The sequence below is a fragment of the Triturus cristatus genome, chromosome 2_2, assembly GCF_964204655.1.
Source record: "Triturus cristatus chromosome 2_2, aTriCri1.1, whole genome shotgun sequence".
Classification (NCBI taxonomy): domain Eukaryota; kingdom Metazoa; phylum Chordata; class Amphibia; order Caudata; family Salamandridae; genus Triturus; species Triturus cristatus.
Window position 1 is genome coordinate 352,308,672 of NC_140582.1, and position 15,942 is coordinate 352,324,613.

At 46.6% G+C, this 15,942-nt stretch overlaps 1 protein-coding gene across 2 annotated transcripts in view; it reads left to right on the forward strand.

Annotated features, from left to right (window-relative positions):
* The window catches only part of CENPE (centromere protein E), a 1,911,253-nt gene that overhangs the window by 629,276 nt on the left and 1,266,035 nt on the right, over positions 1-15,942 (forward strand). For both annotated transcript variants that reach the window (XM_085641421.1, XM_085641422.1), the window contains exon 33: positions 12,566-12,850. In XM_085641421.1, coding sequence (XP_085497547.1) covers positions 12,566-12,850 — 285 coding nt within the window. The remainder of the gene's footprint in view (positions 1-12,565; positions 12,851-15,942) is intronic.

The following is a 15,942-nucleotide window of genomic DNA, read 5'->3' on the forward strand; positions in this document are numbered from 1 at the left end:
ACTTGCAACTTCTGCAGGAGGAAGTTACAGCCCTCTTGGCCAAGTGGGCCATCGAGCGCGTTCCTGGCCCAGAAGTAGGACGGGGTTGAACCACTACTTTCTGGTTCCCAAGAAGGGCAAATTGGCCTACGCCCTATCTTGGACCTCAGGAGCGTCAACGCCTTCCTCCGGAAGGAGAAGTTCAAGATGCGGACTTTAGCTCAGGTTCTGGCTGCCCTAGACCCTGGAGACTGGATGGTAGCGTTGGACTTGCAGGACGCTTATTTCCACATCCCTGTCCTGCCGGCCCACCGGCGTTACCTGCGGTTCACGGTAAGCCGCGAGCACTTTCAGTTTACTGTGCTCCCCTTCGGCCTCACCAGTGCCCCTCGAGTGTTCACGAAAGTGATGGCGGTGGTCGCAACTCATTGCACAGATTAGGGGTTCCAGTCTTCCCCTATCTCGATGACTGGTTGTTGAAGGCCTGCTCGCCCAAACAGTCGTCTCCCGACTCCAGACTACGGCCGACCTCCTGCATTCGCTGGGGTTCTCCATCAACGTGCCGAAGTCACATCTGAGTCCCTCCCAGAAGCTACTCTTCAATGGAGCGGTTCTGGACTCAGTTTCGAGTCTATCCTCCCGATCAGCGGGTTCGGGATATTCAGGCTCTGATTCCGAACTTTCAGCCTTTATCCCGAGTTTTGGTCAGGATGGCCCTACGGCTGCTGGGACTGATGGCCTCCTGCATCCTGCTGGTACATCACGCCAGGTGGCGGATGCGGGCTCTGCAGTGGGACCTGAAGTTCCAGTGGCTCAACATCAGGGCAACCTGTCCGACCAAGTCCTGATCTCGGAGGGCACTGCAAGATGGTTGCAGTGGTGGCTCTCGGACCGCGATTGGGTCAGTGGCAGATCCCTCTCCCTACCCCAACCGGAGCACGTAGTGGTGACGGATGCGTCCCTCCTGGGATGGGGATGCCACATGGGAGAGGCTGAGATCAGAGGCCTCTGGTCTCCGGCGGAGTCCCGGCTCCATATCAACCTATTGGAGCTGCGGGCGATCCGGCTTGCACTGAAGGCATTCCTTGCCTCTGTCCGGGGAAGTGTAGTGCAGGTGTTCATGGACACCACCTCCGCCATGTGGTATTGCAACAAACAGGGCGGGGTGGGGTCGTGGACCCTTTGTCAGGAGTCTCTGCGCCTCTGGACTTGGCTGGGGCATCACCCTGCTGGTTCAACACCTGGTGGGCTCTCTGAACGCCAGGGCGGACTAACTCCGCCGTCGGTGCATGATGGATCACAAGTGGTGTCTGAACTCGGACGTGGCGCAAGGGGGAGAGCCTTGGTTAGATCTAGTCGCCACCGAAGAGAACGCGCAGAGTTATCAGTTCTGCGCGTTGGAATTTCCAATGCGGCACTCCCTCGGAGACGCTTTTCGTTGCGAGTGGAGTTGCGTTCTGTTATACGCCTTTCCGCCTATACCCCTTCTGCCCAGAGTGCTGAAGATGATCAGTCGCGACCGGGCCCAAGTCATCCTTGTGGCTCCGGATTGGGCACGAAGATACTGGTATCCCGGGCTACTCAGTCTGTCAATCGATCCCCCGATTCAACTGCCTTTTCAAGAGGACCTTTTGTCGCAGCAGCATGGGACGGTCCTCCACCCGAACCTGTCCAGCCTCCACCTCCATGCGTGGAGATTGAGCGGTGGAAGTTTATGCCATTTGACTTGCCTCCTGAAGTCTGTGATGTCATTCTGGCAGCCAGGCGTCCCTCCACTAAGACGGTATACGCCTGCGGGTGGAACAAATTTGTGGCATGGTACACAGCAAAGGCTGTGGATCCCCTTTCCGTCCCTCTTTCTGAGGTTCTCCTCTTTCTTCTTTCCCTGGCCCAGCAGGGCTCTGCTCTGGGCATCATCAAGGGATATCTTTCAGCTGTTATAGCCTTCTTGAGGCTTCCTGATCAGCCTTCTCTTTTCAAGTACCCTGTTGTAAATAGATTCTTGAAAGGCTTTACTCACATGTTTCCTCCTGTTCCCTTTGTAATGCCTCAGTGGGACTTGAATCTGGTGTTAACTTATCTGATGAGTGTGAGAAAGTGGCTCTGTATATACTGTTCCTTAATAGGTACAGGGTGTACATAGTCCACAGTCCCCCAGGGTTTGACAGAGGTTAAAGTTAGATATAACCTTACTCTCCAAAGTGGTAGCTTGGTCGAGCAGTAAGGCAGTATCAGAGGACAGTGTAAAGCATTTGTTGTACACACTCAGTCAGCAAATGGTCTCACACACTCAATAACTGAACTCTAGGCCAATGGTTTATATATATTCGGCATTCCGAATGAGTGGCTGAATGGGGGAGACGTTCTCACGTTCGAGCGTTGAGCGTGAGACGAGCTGAGTCCGGAGGAGTTCGGAGGAGAGGGGCGCCTGACCTAGCGGAGCACCCCAGAGCGGTCTGCGGAGCCTTTCCTTGCTTCGAGGAGGTCCAGCTCTGCGGGAGCTTTGCTGTTTGCTCACTCGCTCACTTCTTGGCCTGCGTCGGAGGCCTCTCTTCACTCTGCTTTGCCACGTTGGAGCGTTGACCGGCAGGAGTGTTGCTGCTTGGTTGTTAGGCCACCCGCCGCCGCGTTTTAAGCCGCGGCCGCAGTGTGGGGGGACCACAGCCCCCACAATCCCCGTAGGTCCCGCCCACCATCGACATCGCCGAAAGGCACCGGCGCTTCTCCCGTGACGCGCGTGGGACCGGCCGGACTCTAAGCTGCTGTTAAGGTGAGCCCAAATAAGCATTATGCGGAAACGAAACATCAGTACCATCGCACAGGCCCCTGAGGGCCCTTCTGTCCTCCCACCCTCCTTTGAGAGTATGATGGAAAATGCCTTCAATTTGGTTAGCACTGAAATTGCCAATACCGAGAGGAGGATGTCATTGGGTCTTATGACTTCACATCTAGAGCTCCAGCAAGATTGCCCAAATAATGCTGTGCCGCTTTCCCCTGTGGTCACAATCACGAAACCTACCTTGCCGGCCAATCCACCGGCCAACCCATTGGCAGCTCAATTTGGGGGCAGCAGTTCAACTATTATCATTGACTCACAACAAGATCCTGCCATTTTAACCGTTAACCCGACCCCGAGCAATAAGATTGTCGGAGAGAAGAGGAAAAGGGGTCCCTCGAAACAAACAATAAATAAAAGGAAACAACCCCTACGTAACAAGAGTCAACCCACACCCCAGAGTATGGGGACCAGAGGGAAACAATTATCAGGGGGCGGTATGGATGGCAATGAGTCCTTGCAACTGGTTGAGGGGAATACAGTTATAATCCCCCGTAAAGGAGGACATGTCTCTGCTTGTACACAGACTGAGCCCATAATTGAAAGCGTCACTCAAAAGTTAAACGGAAATTTTATTGAGACTATAGTCGACACAATTTTTAAACAAATGCAAAGTAAAATGATCAAACAGTTTAATACAATTTTTAAAAGACTAGATAGATTGGAAAACCTGGTAAAAAAGGAAGATGTAAAAAGAAAAGGGGTGATTAGCCAGATCTGCTGAGGGGAGAACGATTACTGAAAGATATGGAGGCCGCTAGTAAGGTCATCTTGGGAGACGGGCCAATCATTAACAGTAGCACACCAGTAAATAACACTGCACCTAGGGATGCCTTTGCAGGAAAAAGCCGACCTGCAACACTATTGCAGCATACTCCAGCTGTAGCAGCTGGACCGCCGTGCCCCGCTAGTGCGGCTGCCGGTACATCAAAGGGCGGACCTAGCTCAGCCACCATAAAGTCGGGGAAACAAACTAATATGGGTTCAGACAAGGGTAAATCCGTTGACACTAGGCCCACAAAACATCTAGGGCCAGCCCTTCACTTGCCCCCTGATGCCTACCCTTATGTCTTGATCTTAGCAGGTGTACCATCGCTTAAGGGGGGACAAGGTGAGTCCTGGGTCCAGTTGAACAATAAGTGTATTGACTGGTTGACTAAACATAAAGGGGTTGGGCCAAATATTTAGAGGGAAATCCTGTCAGTCCGCCGAGTAAGTTGGGTTGGTCCCTTATTTAAGAACATTAATGGAGACTGCATCGTAATTAATTTCAGGCACCCCTCAATAGCAAATTTTATACTCAATAGCAATAATATCCACCCCAGTCCCTCTACTGTTGTAACTCTACTACCGTTGAGCTACTTCTATATGCCCCCCCAGAGATTATTTGGCCCAGCTCCACCATCTTTTCCACTGTATAATAGATACAGTGTATTATCTTAACTTGAGACCCAGGACTGACCACCAGCTATCCCTCCAGCTACAGCAGACAGTGATTACTTGAATGCAACTGACTCTGTGGAAGAATTGATAACTGGCCCCCCTATAGAGGTGTCTAACGGTGAAATTGAGGTAATTCTGCCACTTGATAACTGCTCATGCCACCGCCACCCCTATATCTGACAAATTAACAATTTTGAGTTGGAACATTGCCGGTTTAAATGCGAAAATGAAATTTAGGGATTGGATAGATTGGGTTACTAACTTTGATATCCTAATGTTCCAAGAAACTTGGTGTACTAGTTCTCTGCTTCATGAGAGGTATAGCTGCTACAACCAAATTGTACCCGTTCCGCCTTTGGGACGACCTAGTGGGGGTTTATCTATCTGGGTTAAGATTACTGCAGGAGTTAAAATTGAATCCTTGAAGACCAATGATATGAATTTTCAGGCCTTAATTTACACTAACCGGTTAAAATTATGTTTAATTTTTATAATAATGACTTTACAACACATCCAAACACAAATTGTATAAGATTGTTTGATTTTATTGATGGAATTGTCGATGGACAAAAGCATGATAAACTTGATGGCATTTGTGTAGGAGGTGATTTTAACGCACACATTTATCCCCAAACCCCTCCCTGTAAAAGAGGGGAAGAATTGCTTGATCATTTAGCCACACGAGACTTAGCTAATATCATGGAGAAGGTAAATACTACCGCAAATAAAGGACCTGTGGCCACTTATGTTGGGCGTGGGAGTTCAACTACAATAGATTATGTATTTATATCTTCCCTGCTTGGGGATTGTCTACTAGAGGCTGAGGTTGTCAGCACTATATATAGTGACCACAACCCTATTCTGTGCAGTTTTAAATCCATCAAAAAAACGGAGAAACATAGAGAAATTGGTGGCAAAAAACCTGGTGGCGTCAACGGACAAACTTAGGGTAGTTTGGAAGGGGATAGACAACAAGGGGGTCTTAGCTCGCACAATTAAAATGTACCCTTCGTTAGTGTCTGTCTGTTTATCTAGTGATAATTCTGGACATGACATTATCGAGGCTTTTACAGGGTTGTGTATGGCCATTAAAAAGGAGATTTCTAAACCCGCCTCGGCCAATAATAATAACAAAAACCCTAGGTGGTTTGACACTTCGTGCTCTAAAGCAAACCGTGAATTACGGGCGGCCTTTATAGCTGAACCACAGGATCAGTCCTTGGTGAGGAGACTGAGGTCAAGCTATAAGCACACTGTAAAAATAAGAACAGAAGAGATATTAAAAAATGATCATTGGGAATCCCTTGCACGCACGGCGGCTTTGAGAGATGTTGCTGGTTTCTGGGGCAAGGTCAAGAATTTAAGATCAATTGGATCCAACATTATCCCCATAAACTGCAATATATCAGGGGATTTGTGGGTGAAGCATTTCTCAAGCATTTATGCTGCGCCGCACCTATTAATGGAAACCTCCTACCCCTCTATGGCCCTTAATATCTCAATAACGGAGGTGGAAAATGCTATTTCTCAAAGCGCGAGTAATAAAACACCTGGTCCCGATGGATTATCCATCGACCAAATTAAATCAGAGCCTGACTTTTGGTCACCTTTATTGTGCAATATTTTTAATAATTTATCTAACACCCCAGTCCCAGCAACTTGGTCAAATAGCATTATCGTGCCAATCTTTAAGAAAGGCGACAGACTAGATCCTGGCTGTTATCGGCCCATATCTTTAATAGATAATACCTTGAAGATCTTAGGAAGGGTCATTTTCAACAAGATCAGGACCTGGGCAGAGGAAAATATGATTTTACACCCGTGCCAGCTAGGCTTTAGAGGTAACGTGGGGACTGTTGAGCAATGCTTAAACCTGAACTTAATATTGGCCAAATACACCATTGCCAAAAAATCCCCATTGTATTTGGGGTTTATGGACTTAAGTTCCGCTTTTGATTTTATTAACCGCTCCCGCTTATGGTCAGTTTTGTTAAATTATGGTTTAGATGAGTCACTCGTTTATTTTTTGGCCCACCTACATAGTGACTTGAAAGCCTGTGTCCGAATAAATAATGATGGTGAAGTCTCGGGGGATATTATGATTGGCAGGGGGTCAGACAAGGCTGTGTCTTGGCCCCCCTGCTTTTTATCTTGTATATAAATGAATTAAGTAACTCTTTGTGCAAATTGACTAGTGATGTCCCGAACATTAATGGAAAATTACTTCCCGCACTTCTTTACGCGGATGATGCGGTCCTTATGGGCCGCACACCCAATGCATTACATACTCTAATAACAGGTTTTGTTTTATATATGGCTAATCTTGTTCTATGTACCAATTTTAATAAATCCTATATAATGTCATGTGGCCCTAAAAAGCATAAAATTTGTCATATTATGTCAGGGAATAATGTTTTAAAAAGCACTAGCACTTTCCCTTACCTAGGCTTGTTGTTTTCCGACTCCGGATCTTGGCAGCCCCATGTTGCCAGGGGGAGGAATAAAATGGGCAAAGCCATCAATTCCATAACTAGCCTCCGCCAACCCAAACACGCAGAGGTAATAATACCATTGTTACAAATCTACAAAACCCAATGTTTACCAACAGGAACATATGGTGCAGAGGTGTGGGGATACTCGAATTGTACTACCATACAGACCGAAGAGAATAGATTTTGCAGGAAGGTATTGGGGGGAGTCATCTCAGCTCCAACTTACGTTTGCCACAGGGAACTGAATCTTTCATACACAGAGGACTTCATAAGATCTAGGCCCGCCTTGTTTTGGCTGAAAATATTGCGGAACTCTGCTGCCTCTTTAACCCGCGAAATTAATATGGATTGTTTAAAATGCGAGCGGGCAAATTACATACCCTGGCTCAGGGAAGTAGAAAAAAGCTTAGTAAGTGTGGAGAAGGGGCATTTATTCTCACTACCCCTAACCATAGATTGCACCCATAAGAACCAAGTAAAAAGGGCTTTGTATGATCTTTACCGAAAAGAGAGGGAAAGGGCCGAGCTTGTAAAATCTGCTATTATAAGGTACATTCCCGTTTTGGAAACAAGTGACAGGTCTAACAATTTGCCACAGGGTTACTTGCGAAAAAAAACTAGGCAGATGGAATAGGAGTTTGCTGTTTCGTTTCAGGGACGGGAGCATTAAAAACCTACTTTGCTTCCCATTAGGCTTCCACAAAAATTTGGAAAATTCAAGCTGTCCCTGTAATTTAGGTGGAAAACAAAGCCTTTTACATTTTGTTTTTCTGTGGTTTTTATGTAAAATATACTAAATATTACCTAATTCCGTATTTTAGAGAGAATGCATTGATGGATTTTAACTTAGCATTTAGAGATTTATTGATGCTAGGCTCTGACGATGTAATCTTCAGAGTTAGTTGTTTTGTTCAATCTGCTATACGTTCTCGAGCATCAATAAACATGGTCTGATTACTCAGTCTGCACTTTGTACATTTGCATTAGTGGTTGCTCTTTTGCACATGTCATAGCTAATCAGTTGTGTATTGTTTCAATTGTAGCGTATGCCAGGCCAAAACATAATGCACGTAGTACTGTAAATTAATGTTATTGTTAAGATACCTGTATCTCACAGGAAGTTACCTTATAAAATTAACTGTGATATTTTCTTTAAAACATTTTTAAACAATTGTTTTATTGTTTTTATTAGGATGAATTGTCGTGACGTACATGTACTTTTATGGATGTTTTTTATATCCGAATAAAGATCTTTGACTTGACTATATATAAAAAAATATATGCTTGTTTTATTTTAGAACCAACAATTGGAATTAAAATATACTTTCTCAGAATGAGATGCTTTATATAAATACTTTTGCAAGATGTAATTGACTTTTGTAAACAGTTACAAGTGGTTGCAATAGGCAACACTATTTTAAATACAATAATGCATTGAGTTCAATGGAAGTTTCATGTTATTTGCCACAAATTACTTTTAGGATTACTTTTGGAATTCCAGGACTGGATCCTAGATTAAGTCCTGGGTCAGTACTCAGAATCAAGTGATGAAAGTCGACTTAATTACTGTAATGATTTTTAAACAATATTTAGCTATTTTAAAAGTTGACACAGAAAATATTTCAAAGAAAACAGTCAATGATTCCCTATTGAAGAAAATTCAGGTTACAGGCAGAGTATGTTCTCGTTACTTTTGTAATCCAGTACTGGGTGCCTAGACTCAGTACTGGGACCTTTATCCAAAACAGGTAAGTAATTACGTTTTCAGATATTATACGATTTTTGAAGAATATTTAAAGATTGCAGAAAACGACACTTAGAAGAAATTTCACAGAAAAACAGTCAATGGTTTCCTATGGAAGAAAATTGATTTAAGGGTAAGTACAGTTGTAAGTATTTTTCAGAGTCAGTGCTGGGCACCAAGATCCAGCACTGGGAGCTCACCTAAGAGCAGGTGAGTAATTTCGTTTTCGTTACTCGGCTGATTTTTGGTGAATTTTTAAAGATTTGAAAAGTCCACACTTAGAAGAAATTTCAGGAAAAAGCCAGTCAATGTTACCCTATGAGGAAAATAGAGTTTGCGGTTTAAGGGTAAGTACTCGACTGGCAGAGTTGAGGTTCTGGGCACAGACTCAGGGGTCCCCCAGGGTCAGGTAGGTACAGTTGGTTCACCCTCAGCGACTCTAGGGCGGCCGGGTGCAGAGTGAGTTAGGCCCAATGTTATCCTATGAGGGATAGGGGGGGCCTTGGTTGGTGGCTGCTGACTGGCAAGCCACGCGGCTGTGGGAGCTGGGCTCCTGGTCACTTACTCAGGGCAAGTGGGGAAGTAGGTAGGTGTAGAGGTTGCACTGCCAGTGCCACTCGGGCGGCTGGGTGCAGAGTGCTTTTGAGCCTTCAGGCGCTCATTTGATTTCAATGGGAAATCTCCGGTTTAGAAAAAGACTGCAAGCTCGGGGACGAGGACTCTTCAGGTGCCACCACCACTTCGAGAGGTAAGTTGGGTAGTTGGAGGATAGGTAGGTACCCCGGGATTGGGCACAGGGGGCCGTGGGGCGCCGCGTGCAGGGGTGCCTTTTGGTGTCGAGAAATCTTACCCTCTGTTGATCGCGGTTGGGGGGGCACCTTGTTCTGAGGCTGCAGGCTTCTTCAGGAGTGTCGAGGGAGGTCCTTGGGTGCCGGACTCGGGGTCACAGTCGCCGTGGGGTCGTCCTCAGGGTCTTTGTTCACTCCGGCAATGGCCAGGCTTGGCTGGTGCAGAGTGTGCTGGGTTCGCGGTTCCGGGCTACTGCCAGGGATTAGAGGTAGGTTTTGAGTAGAGCCTCTACTCATGGGAGTCCCAGGGGCTTACAGCCAAAAGGTAGCTAGGTCCTCCGGGGTTTGTGAGGTTGCTGGCCACAAGAGATGCCGTGTTGGAGCAGGAGCAGGTTCGAGGGTCGACAGGCCGGTAGGGCTGGGGCCAAAGCAGTTGGTGTCTTCCTCTTTTTAGCAGCTGCAGGGCAGGTCTTCTTTCTTCTTGCTCTTCTTTGTAGTTTGGAATCTGGAATCTGGGGAAGGAAGGTTCAGGGTTCCCCTAAATACTAGATTTAGGGGCGTTACAGGTAGGTGAAGGGCAGGGGCCAATGGGTCCCTGTCCTGGGGTGGGTACACCCCCTATCCTGCCTCTCTCCTGTGGGAGGGGGGGCAGGAGCCTAGTCCTGATTGGGCAGGGCTTCCCATCTTCAAGATGGCGAGAGCCCGGAGATGTGCTTCACCTCGCCTCCCGCACCTGAGGGGTGGGGTTGGCAGGCTGGCACACCCCCTGTCCTTATTTGGGGTTTCCGGCCAAGCTTCCCGCCAGAGTGGGGGGTTGCAGTGGCCTGGGGAAGCTCACAGAGGCGGAATGCATTTGAAGCTTCCCCCTGCCCATCCTGGGGGAGGAGATTTAGCACAGGATGGGCATTGTTGCAGACCCAGGAGAGCAGGGGCTCTCCTACCCAGGGGTCCAGCAACATGTCTGCCGTGTGGCAGCCTAGGCAGCCTCAGAACAGACGTGGATTGTAGGTTTAGTTTTCAGGCGGCCTCTCTAAGATGCCCTCTGTGGTGCTTTGTACATTAAATCACACACTGGCATCAGTGTGGATTTAATGTGCTGAGCAGTTTGATACCAAACTTCTCAGTCTTCAGTGCTGCCATTATGGTGCTGTGGAGTTCGTGTTTGACAAGCTCCCAGCACCATATACTCTTAGCTGGCAACACTGCACTTACAGGACCCAGGAATGGACCTGGGTACTGTAGGGGCACAGGGCTCCTGCCTCTGTGCCCACACCACTGGCATAGGGCACCCATCTAGAGGGGTGGCTGATGTATGCCAGGGCAGTGTAGGTTGTGGGCATGGCACACAGGGATGTGTGCCATGTCGACTCTCTGTTTTGTCTTGTATCAAGACACTCAGCCTGCAAGAGCAGTGTGTGTGTGTGTTAGGGTACAGGGCCTCTAAGGGTGGCACAATGAGTGCTGCAGCCCTTAGAGGCCTTCCCTGGTCACAAGGCCCTGGGTACCTAAGGTACCATTTACCAGGGGCTGACATGTGGCCAGGGTTTGCCAATTTGGGTTTTGGCTGTTAGGCAGTTTTTAGGGAAGGAACACAGGCCCTGGGCACCTGATTGGCAGGAGCCCAGGGCACAACCAGGAAAAGTGCATCAGCTATTAGGCAAAAAAAGGGGGTGGGTTACTGCAACAGAAACCCACTTTCTTACACCGAGCGCTCCCTTTGAGCCACTTCATAACTGTCCTCTTCGTCTTCTGACTCTCAAGACTGCTTTCCTGGTTGTCATCACCTCTGCCAGAAGAGTGAGTGAGCTCCAAGCTTTTTCTTCCAAACCTCCTTTTCCTTCTGTTCATCTAGACAAGGTGGTTTTAAGGACCCGTCCTTCTTTCTTGCCAAAGCTTGTCACGCCCTTCCACGTCGGGCAGACCATCACTTTGCCTACCTTCTTTCCGCCTCCACATCCCTCGAAAGAGGTAGAGAGGCTCCACCATCTGGACCCAAAACGTGCGCTCTCCTTTTATCTGGATCGCACAACACAGTTCCGGGTGGACGACCAACTCTCCGTTGGCTACGTGGGCGCTAAGAAGGGGCGGGCAGTGCTCAAGCGAATCATCTCTCTCGGTGGGTCGTTTTGTGCATTAAGGTCTGTTATTCCTTGGATAAGAAGGATCCTCCTGTGGGGCTGAGGGCCCATCCCACTCAGGCCACAGCGGCGACTACTGCCTTGGGACGGGGAGTTCCTCTGCAGGACATTTGTCAGGCAGCTACGTGGGCCTCGCTGCACACGTTTGCCAAGCATTACTGCCTGGACAGCAAAGTCCGGAGAGATGGCTTCTTTGGCCGTTCCGTTCTCCAGGACTTCTGGTGTGATCTTGGTTTGCAGACCCACCACCGGGGTTGGTATTGCTGGGGTATCTATTCTAAGGTAAGGAATCTAACTAACGTGTTTCTTTCAGATACACAAGTTACTTACCTTCGGTAACAATATATCTGTAAGAAACATTAGTTAGTTAGATTCCTTACCGCCCCACCCATCCTCCCCGTTCTGCGAACCGATATCTAGGGTTAAGGTCATCCCTTTCAGGGCCCTAATTTCATGGCACCAGGGTCAGTTTCTTGCATGGCTCTGCCTTCCTGGCGCGGAAAGCTATGTACAGAACTGACGTCAGCGCGCGAAGGCGGCGTCTAAGTACTCCGACGTCATCCCGGCGATCACGACGACGGACGCGGAGCCGCAGACAACGCCTACCGACGCGCAGGGGTACTGCTGACGGAAAATCTTTCCGGATCCAGCCTGACGCCTGGGGATATTCTAAGGTAAGGAATCTAACTAACTAATGTTTCTTACAGATATATCGTTGCCGAAGGCAAGTAACTTGTGCATTACCATAGGTAAGTAACTTGTTTCGCATGCCTACAGCCTGAGCCTCATTCAATTTCCTTAGCATGAAAAGCTAGACACTGGCTTCTGTATTACAAGATATGCTTCAGTTTTTTTTGTTTAGCTCCCACATACATTGAAAGGATTACACATTAATTTGTAAACACATGATTTTAGCAGTTGCTATTTTATTCAAAACGCAACAAATTTAGGAAACAAATGACATAAAAGTAGGAACAGGAAAGCCTAATGAATGACTGGAATCTTTTATGCTCTTTCAAAAATTGTAATATAGTCGTAGTATTTTTCGTCCTGTACGTCTACATTTTTTCCCCAGTTTTCTCCAACTTGAGAATGTAAATAGCGATTACTGTAGTATTTGTTTTACATTTTTCTTTTGTCTTTAGTTGTCGGAAGAGGTTAAACAGAAAACTGAAGAAAATAAACATATTTTGTCAGAGAAAGTTGAACTACAGGAGAGATATACATCAGAAGTGCAACAGCTGGAAGAGAAGTTAAAAGCTAGCGATGGTGCTCTTAAAACTTTAGAGGGTGAAAAATGTAAAGTTATGCAGCAACTCCAGGATCTACAGGCTTTTACTGAAGAGAAACATGAACTGCAGCAAATGCTAGATATTCTGAGAACAGAAAGAGACCAACTCCGCAATGATGTGCAGAAAAACGTTGAGCAGGTAACATTGTTTCATGATCTGTGGCTCAGATGAGATTGCTTTATAGCAAAAGAATGATGTATTCTATTGACATGAGGTAATCCTGTATTCTAGAACTCATTGGAAAGGCTTTGAAAACTTTGGAGTTTCTTCTTTTTTTCAGTACTTTTTTCAAACCAAATCATATTTTAGAGTTCGATTTTACGTATTGGATTCTCTCTTGGTGGTAATTTTTATAATCTCCAAGAAGGGGGGGGGGGGGATAGTTGACAGGATATCCTAGAGTGACTCGTCCTAATGTCGTGTACCTTCAAAAGCACCAAAACCCTTCTGTCTTGTACAAGCTAACCCTCCACCGAATGGATAAAAAACTTTTGTTGTTTTTAATTATAAAACCCTAACCCTCCAGGGCTTGGTGGCATGCTTCATCATAGAGTACACCTAGTTCCGCTATGAAATGGGGCGTGCTGCAACCTAAGAGAGATGCGGGCGCACTTAAGTGGTTTATTCATTCCCCGGTGATGATGTCTTGGGCGAATTGGCCAATGGTGGACTTTGGAGTAAGTGTGACTACAGGCACACCTTCCCACCGGAGGACTTGTGAAGCATAATTGTTGACTCATTTTTGTTATTATTTATTGTAATTTTTATAATTCCTTTCCTCAATAGGACGGCCCGTGTTGTAATTTGCCTTGAGTATGTGCTGGTGCTAACAGGTAAAACATATCTGTTCCAATAACCCAAGCTTGCAGCCCTGGAATTTTGCTTTTGTTTTGGGCGACCCTTCATCTTAAGTTATAAATAAATCATGATACTCCACAAACTACAAATGAAGATATCTACTCTCTCACCAGGTTTTCCTGCAAGAATACATTTAATAGCACCACATTTGTAAAATATTAATAATAGTGAAGCTGTACATTTAATTTTTTGCTTCATTTAAATGGCTGTCCATCACCTTATTTTTTTTCTTCATTGTATATTCAACTAGACCAAATCAGAGTCTGATTACTGCTCCAACAGGACCTTCAAATTCTGTTTTTTACTGGACTTAACATTGTCCAGTTGACACCTCAAATTCTTTTTTTCTCTGAAGGAAAATACCCAAGCCTTTTAATTAATAGTAAAAAAAGACGGGACATAAGATAGTCAACCAGCAGACTAGCTCATGGAAAGGTTTAAGCCATGACTGATTATTTTAGGAAGATTGCCAACTTTGAGGTTGGTTATTCTTGGCATCTTAAACTGCCTGCTCGTCCGGAATATCTATTGTCTTTGTATAAACCATGGTGTTATAAATTGCAAAAGCTGCAAATCTTTTCCTGCTACACTTGCAAGGGATGGCCAAGATAAATGTTAACTTCTCCACTGCTTCTGATTTCCCACTCCTGACGCTAAACCCTTATTTGGTTTTTAGAACAATTAATGCTTACGCCTCTTTTCACATATGTTTGGGAGAATATGCACAGAGTTTGCTGTTTACCCTTGAGTAAGTAGGGGGGGGGGGGAAACTTGATTGGGTGAGAGCGGATGGTGGTTAGGAAAGTAGCCAAAATATGGAAAAATTAACTTAGACAAAATTGTGAAGGGGACAAGGGCAGGAGGTCATTTTTGCACCTTGGTCCAGGTTTTTGCAAAGAAGCCAATTGTTGAAATTCCAAAATAGTGAATGTAAGTTAGGGTGGGAGCAAAAGAAATTTCTGATCTCTGAAAACAATATACTGTTACGCCCACCAGGCCATTCTGGTCAAGGGCATATTTAGCTTTTCCAAGGTTGTCAAAAATCCATTATATCCAGAGTGTTTAACCAGCTCGTAGCTTAAATGTATTTGTATAGTGACCATCTATAGCCTGACAGTGGAAAATCAAATAGAAATTAAGTGTGGACAAAAGAAAAGCATTTTTTCTAAATGTATTCACAGTGTGTCGTACTACTCTAAATATGGCATTTCTCATACTGCCTGGTAATGCGTTTTTTTAAAGTATCTTTTTTGTGGACACCCATTTAATATATTGAGGCAACAGTTTTGTAAAGACCAATACTTAATTGCTAATGTACTATCATCCATGCGTTCCCACACCTCACGTGACATGTGGCTGGTGCTTTTGGAAAGGAAGTATTCAAAACAATGGGCTTGTGAAGGGAGTTAGATGTTGATAAAATGTATCTGAAAGAGACTATTAGTTATGGATTCCTTGCCTTAGAATTACCACCAGGCATCAGACTGGATCCGGAGAATTTTTCTTCAGCAGTACCCCTTTGCATCGGTAGGTGGCGTCAGTCGACTCCGCGTTCGAGGTTGGCGTCGTGATCGCCGGAATGACGTTGCGGTATCAACATAGATGCTGCCGCTGCACTCTGACATCAGTTAATTAATTTTTCTGCACCAGCCAGCGCAGATCCGGAATGAGCGGTTCCCTTAGTCTCATTTAACTAGAGTTTTTTTTACTTTTGTCATCTTCTTTTTTCAAGTCGTTCGACTCCTGGTGCAAGGGATATTACATCGACAGACTGGCTTTAAACCTTGTGACTCCTGTCACAAGTTGATGTTGGTCATGGGCCTACATCTCATGTGCCTCTGGTGTATGGAGAGCGACCACGACCTGAAGTCGTGCTCCAACTGCTATGAACTTGAAGTCTTTGCGGGAGCGGTCCCAAATGCTTCTCGAGGCCCGGCAGTCAGCTCCGCGCCGCTCGAGAGGGAGGTTGCAGGACTGGTGGCGCAGTCCCCACCATCACTCCTCTTCGGGTAAGTCGAGGCACAAGAAGAAGGCGAAGAAGCACTGTCGCTCTACGCCTTCTCCCCGTCTCTCGGCCAACGTGATGCCGGTTGCGGAAGGTAGTCGTCCGGCTCCGCCCGCGGCGCCTGTTGGGTCGGCCTGATGTTCCCTCTCTTCCTGGGAGACTAGGCAACCCCTGCCTAACTTTGTAGCGTTTATGAAGCCCTCCATTCCATCTTTGGGCAGCCCGACTCTGCCGTCGCACCTTCTGGCTCCGCTGACTCGGCTGGGGTTCTAGGCCATCCATGCCGGCGGCTTCGGCTGCAGCACCGCAGGGCCCCCAGGGATCCAGGCCTGGTCGACCTTTCGACCCCTCCTATGACGCCGAATCC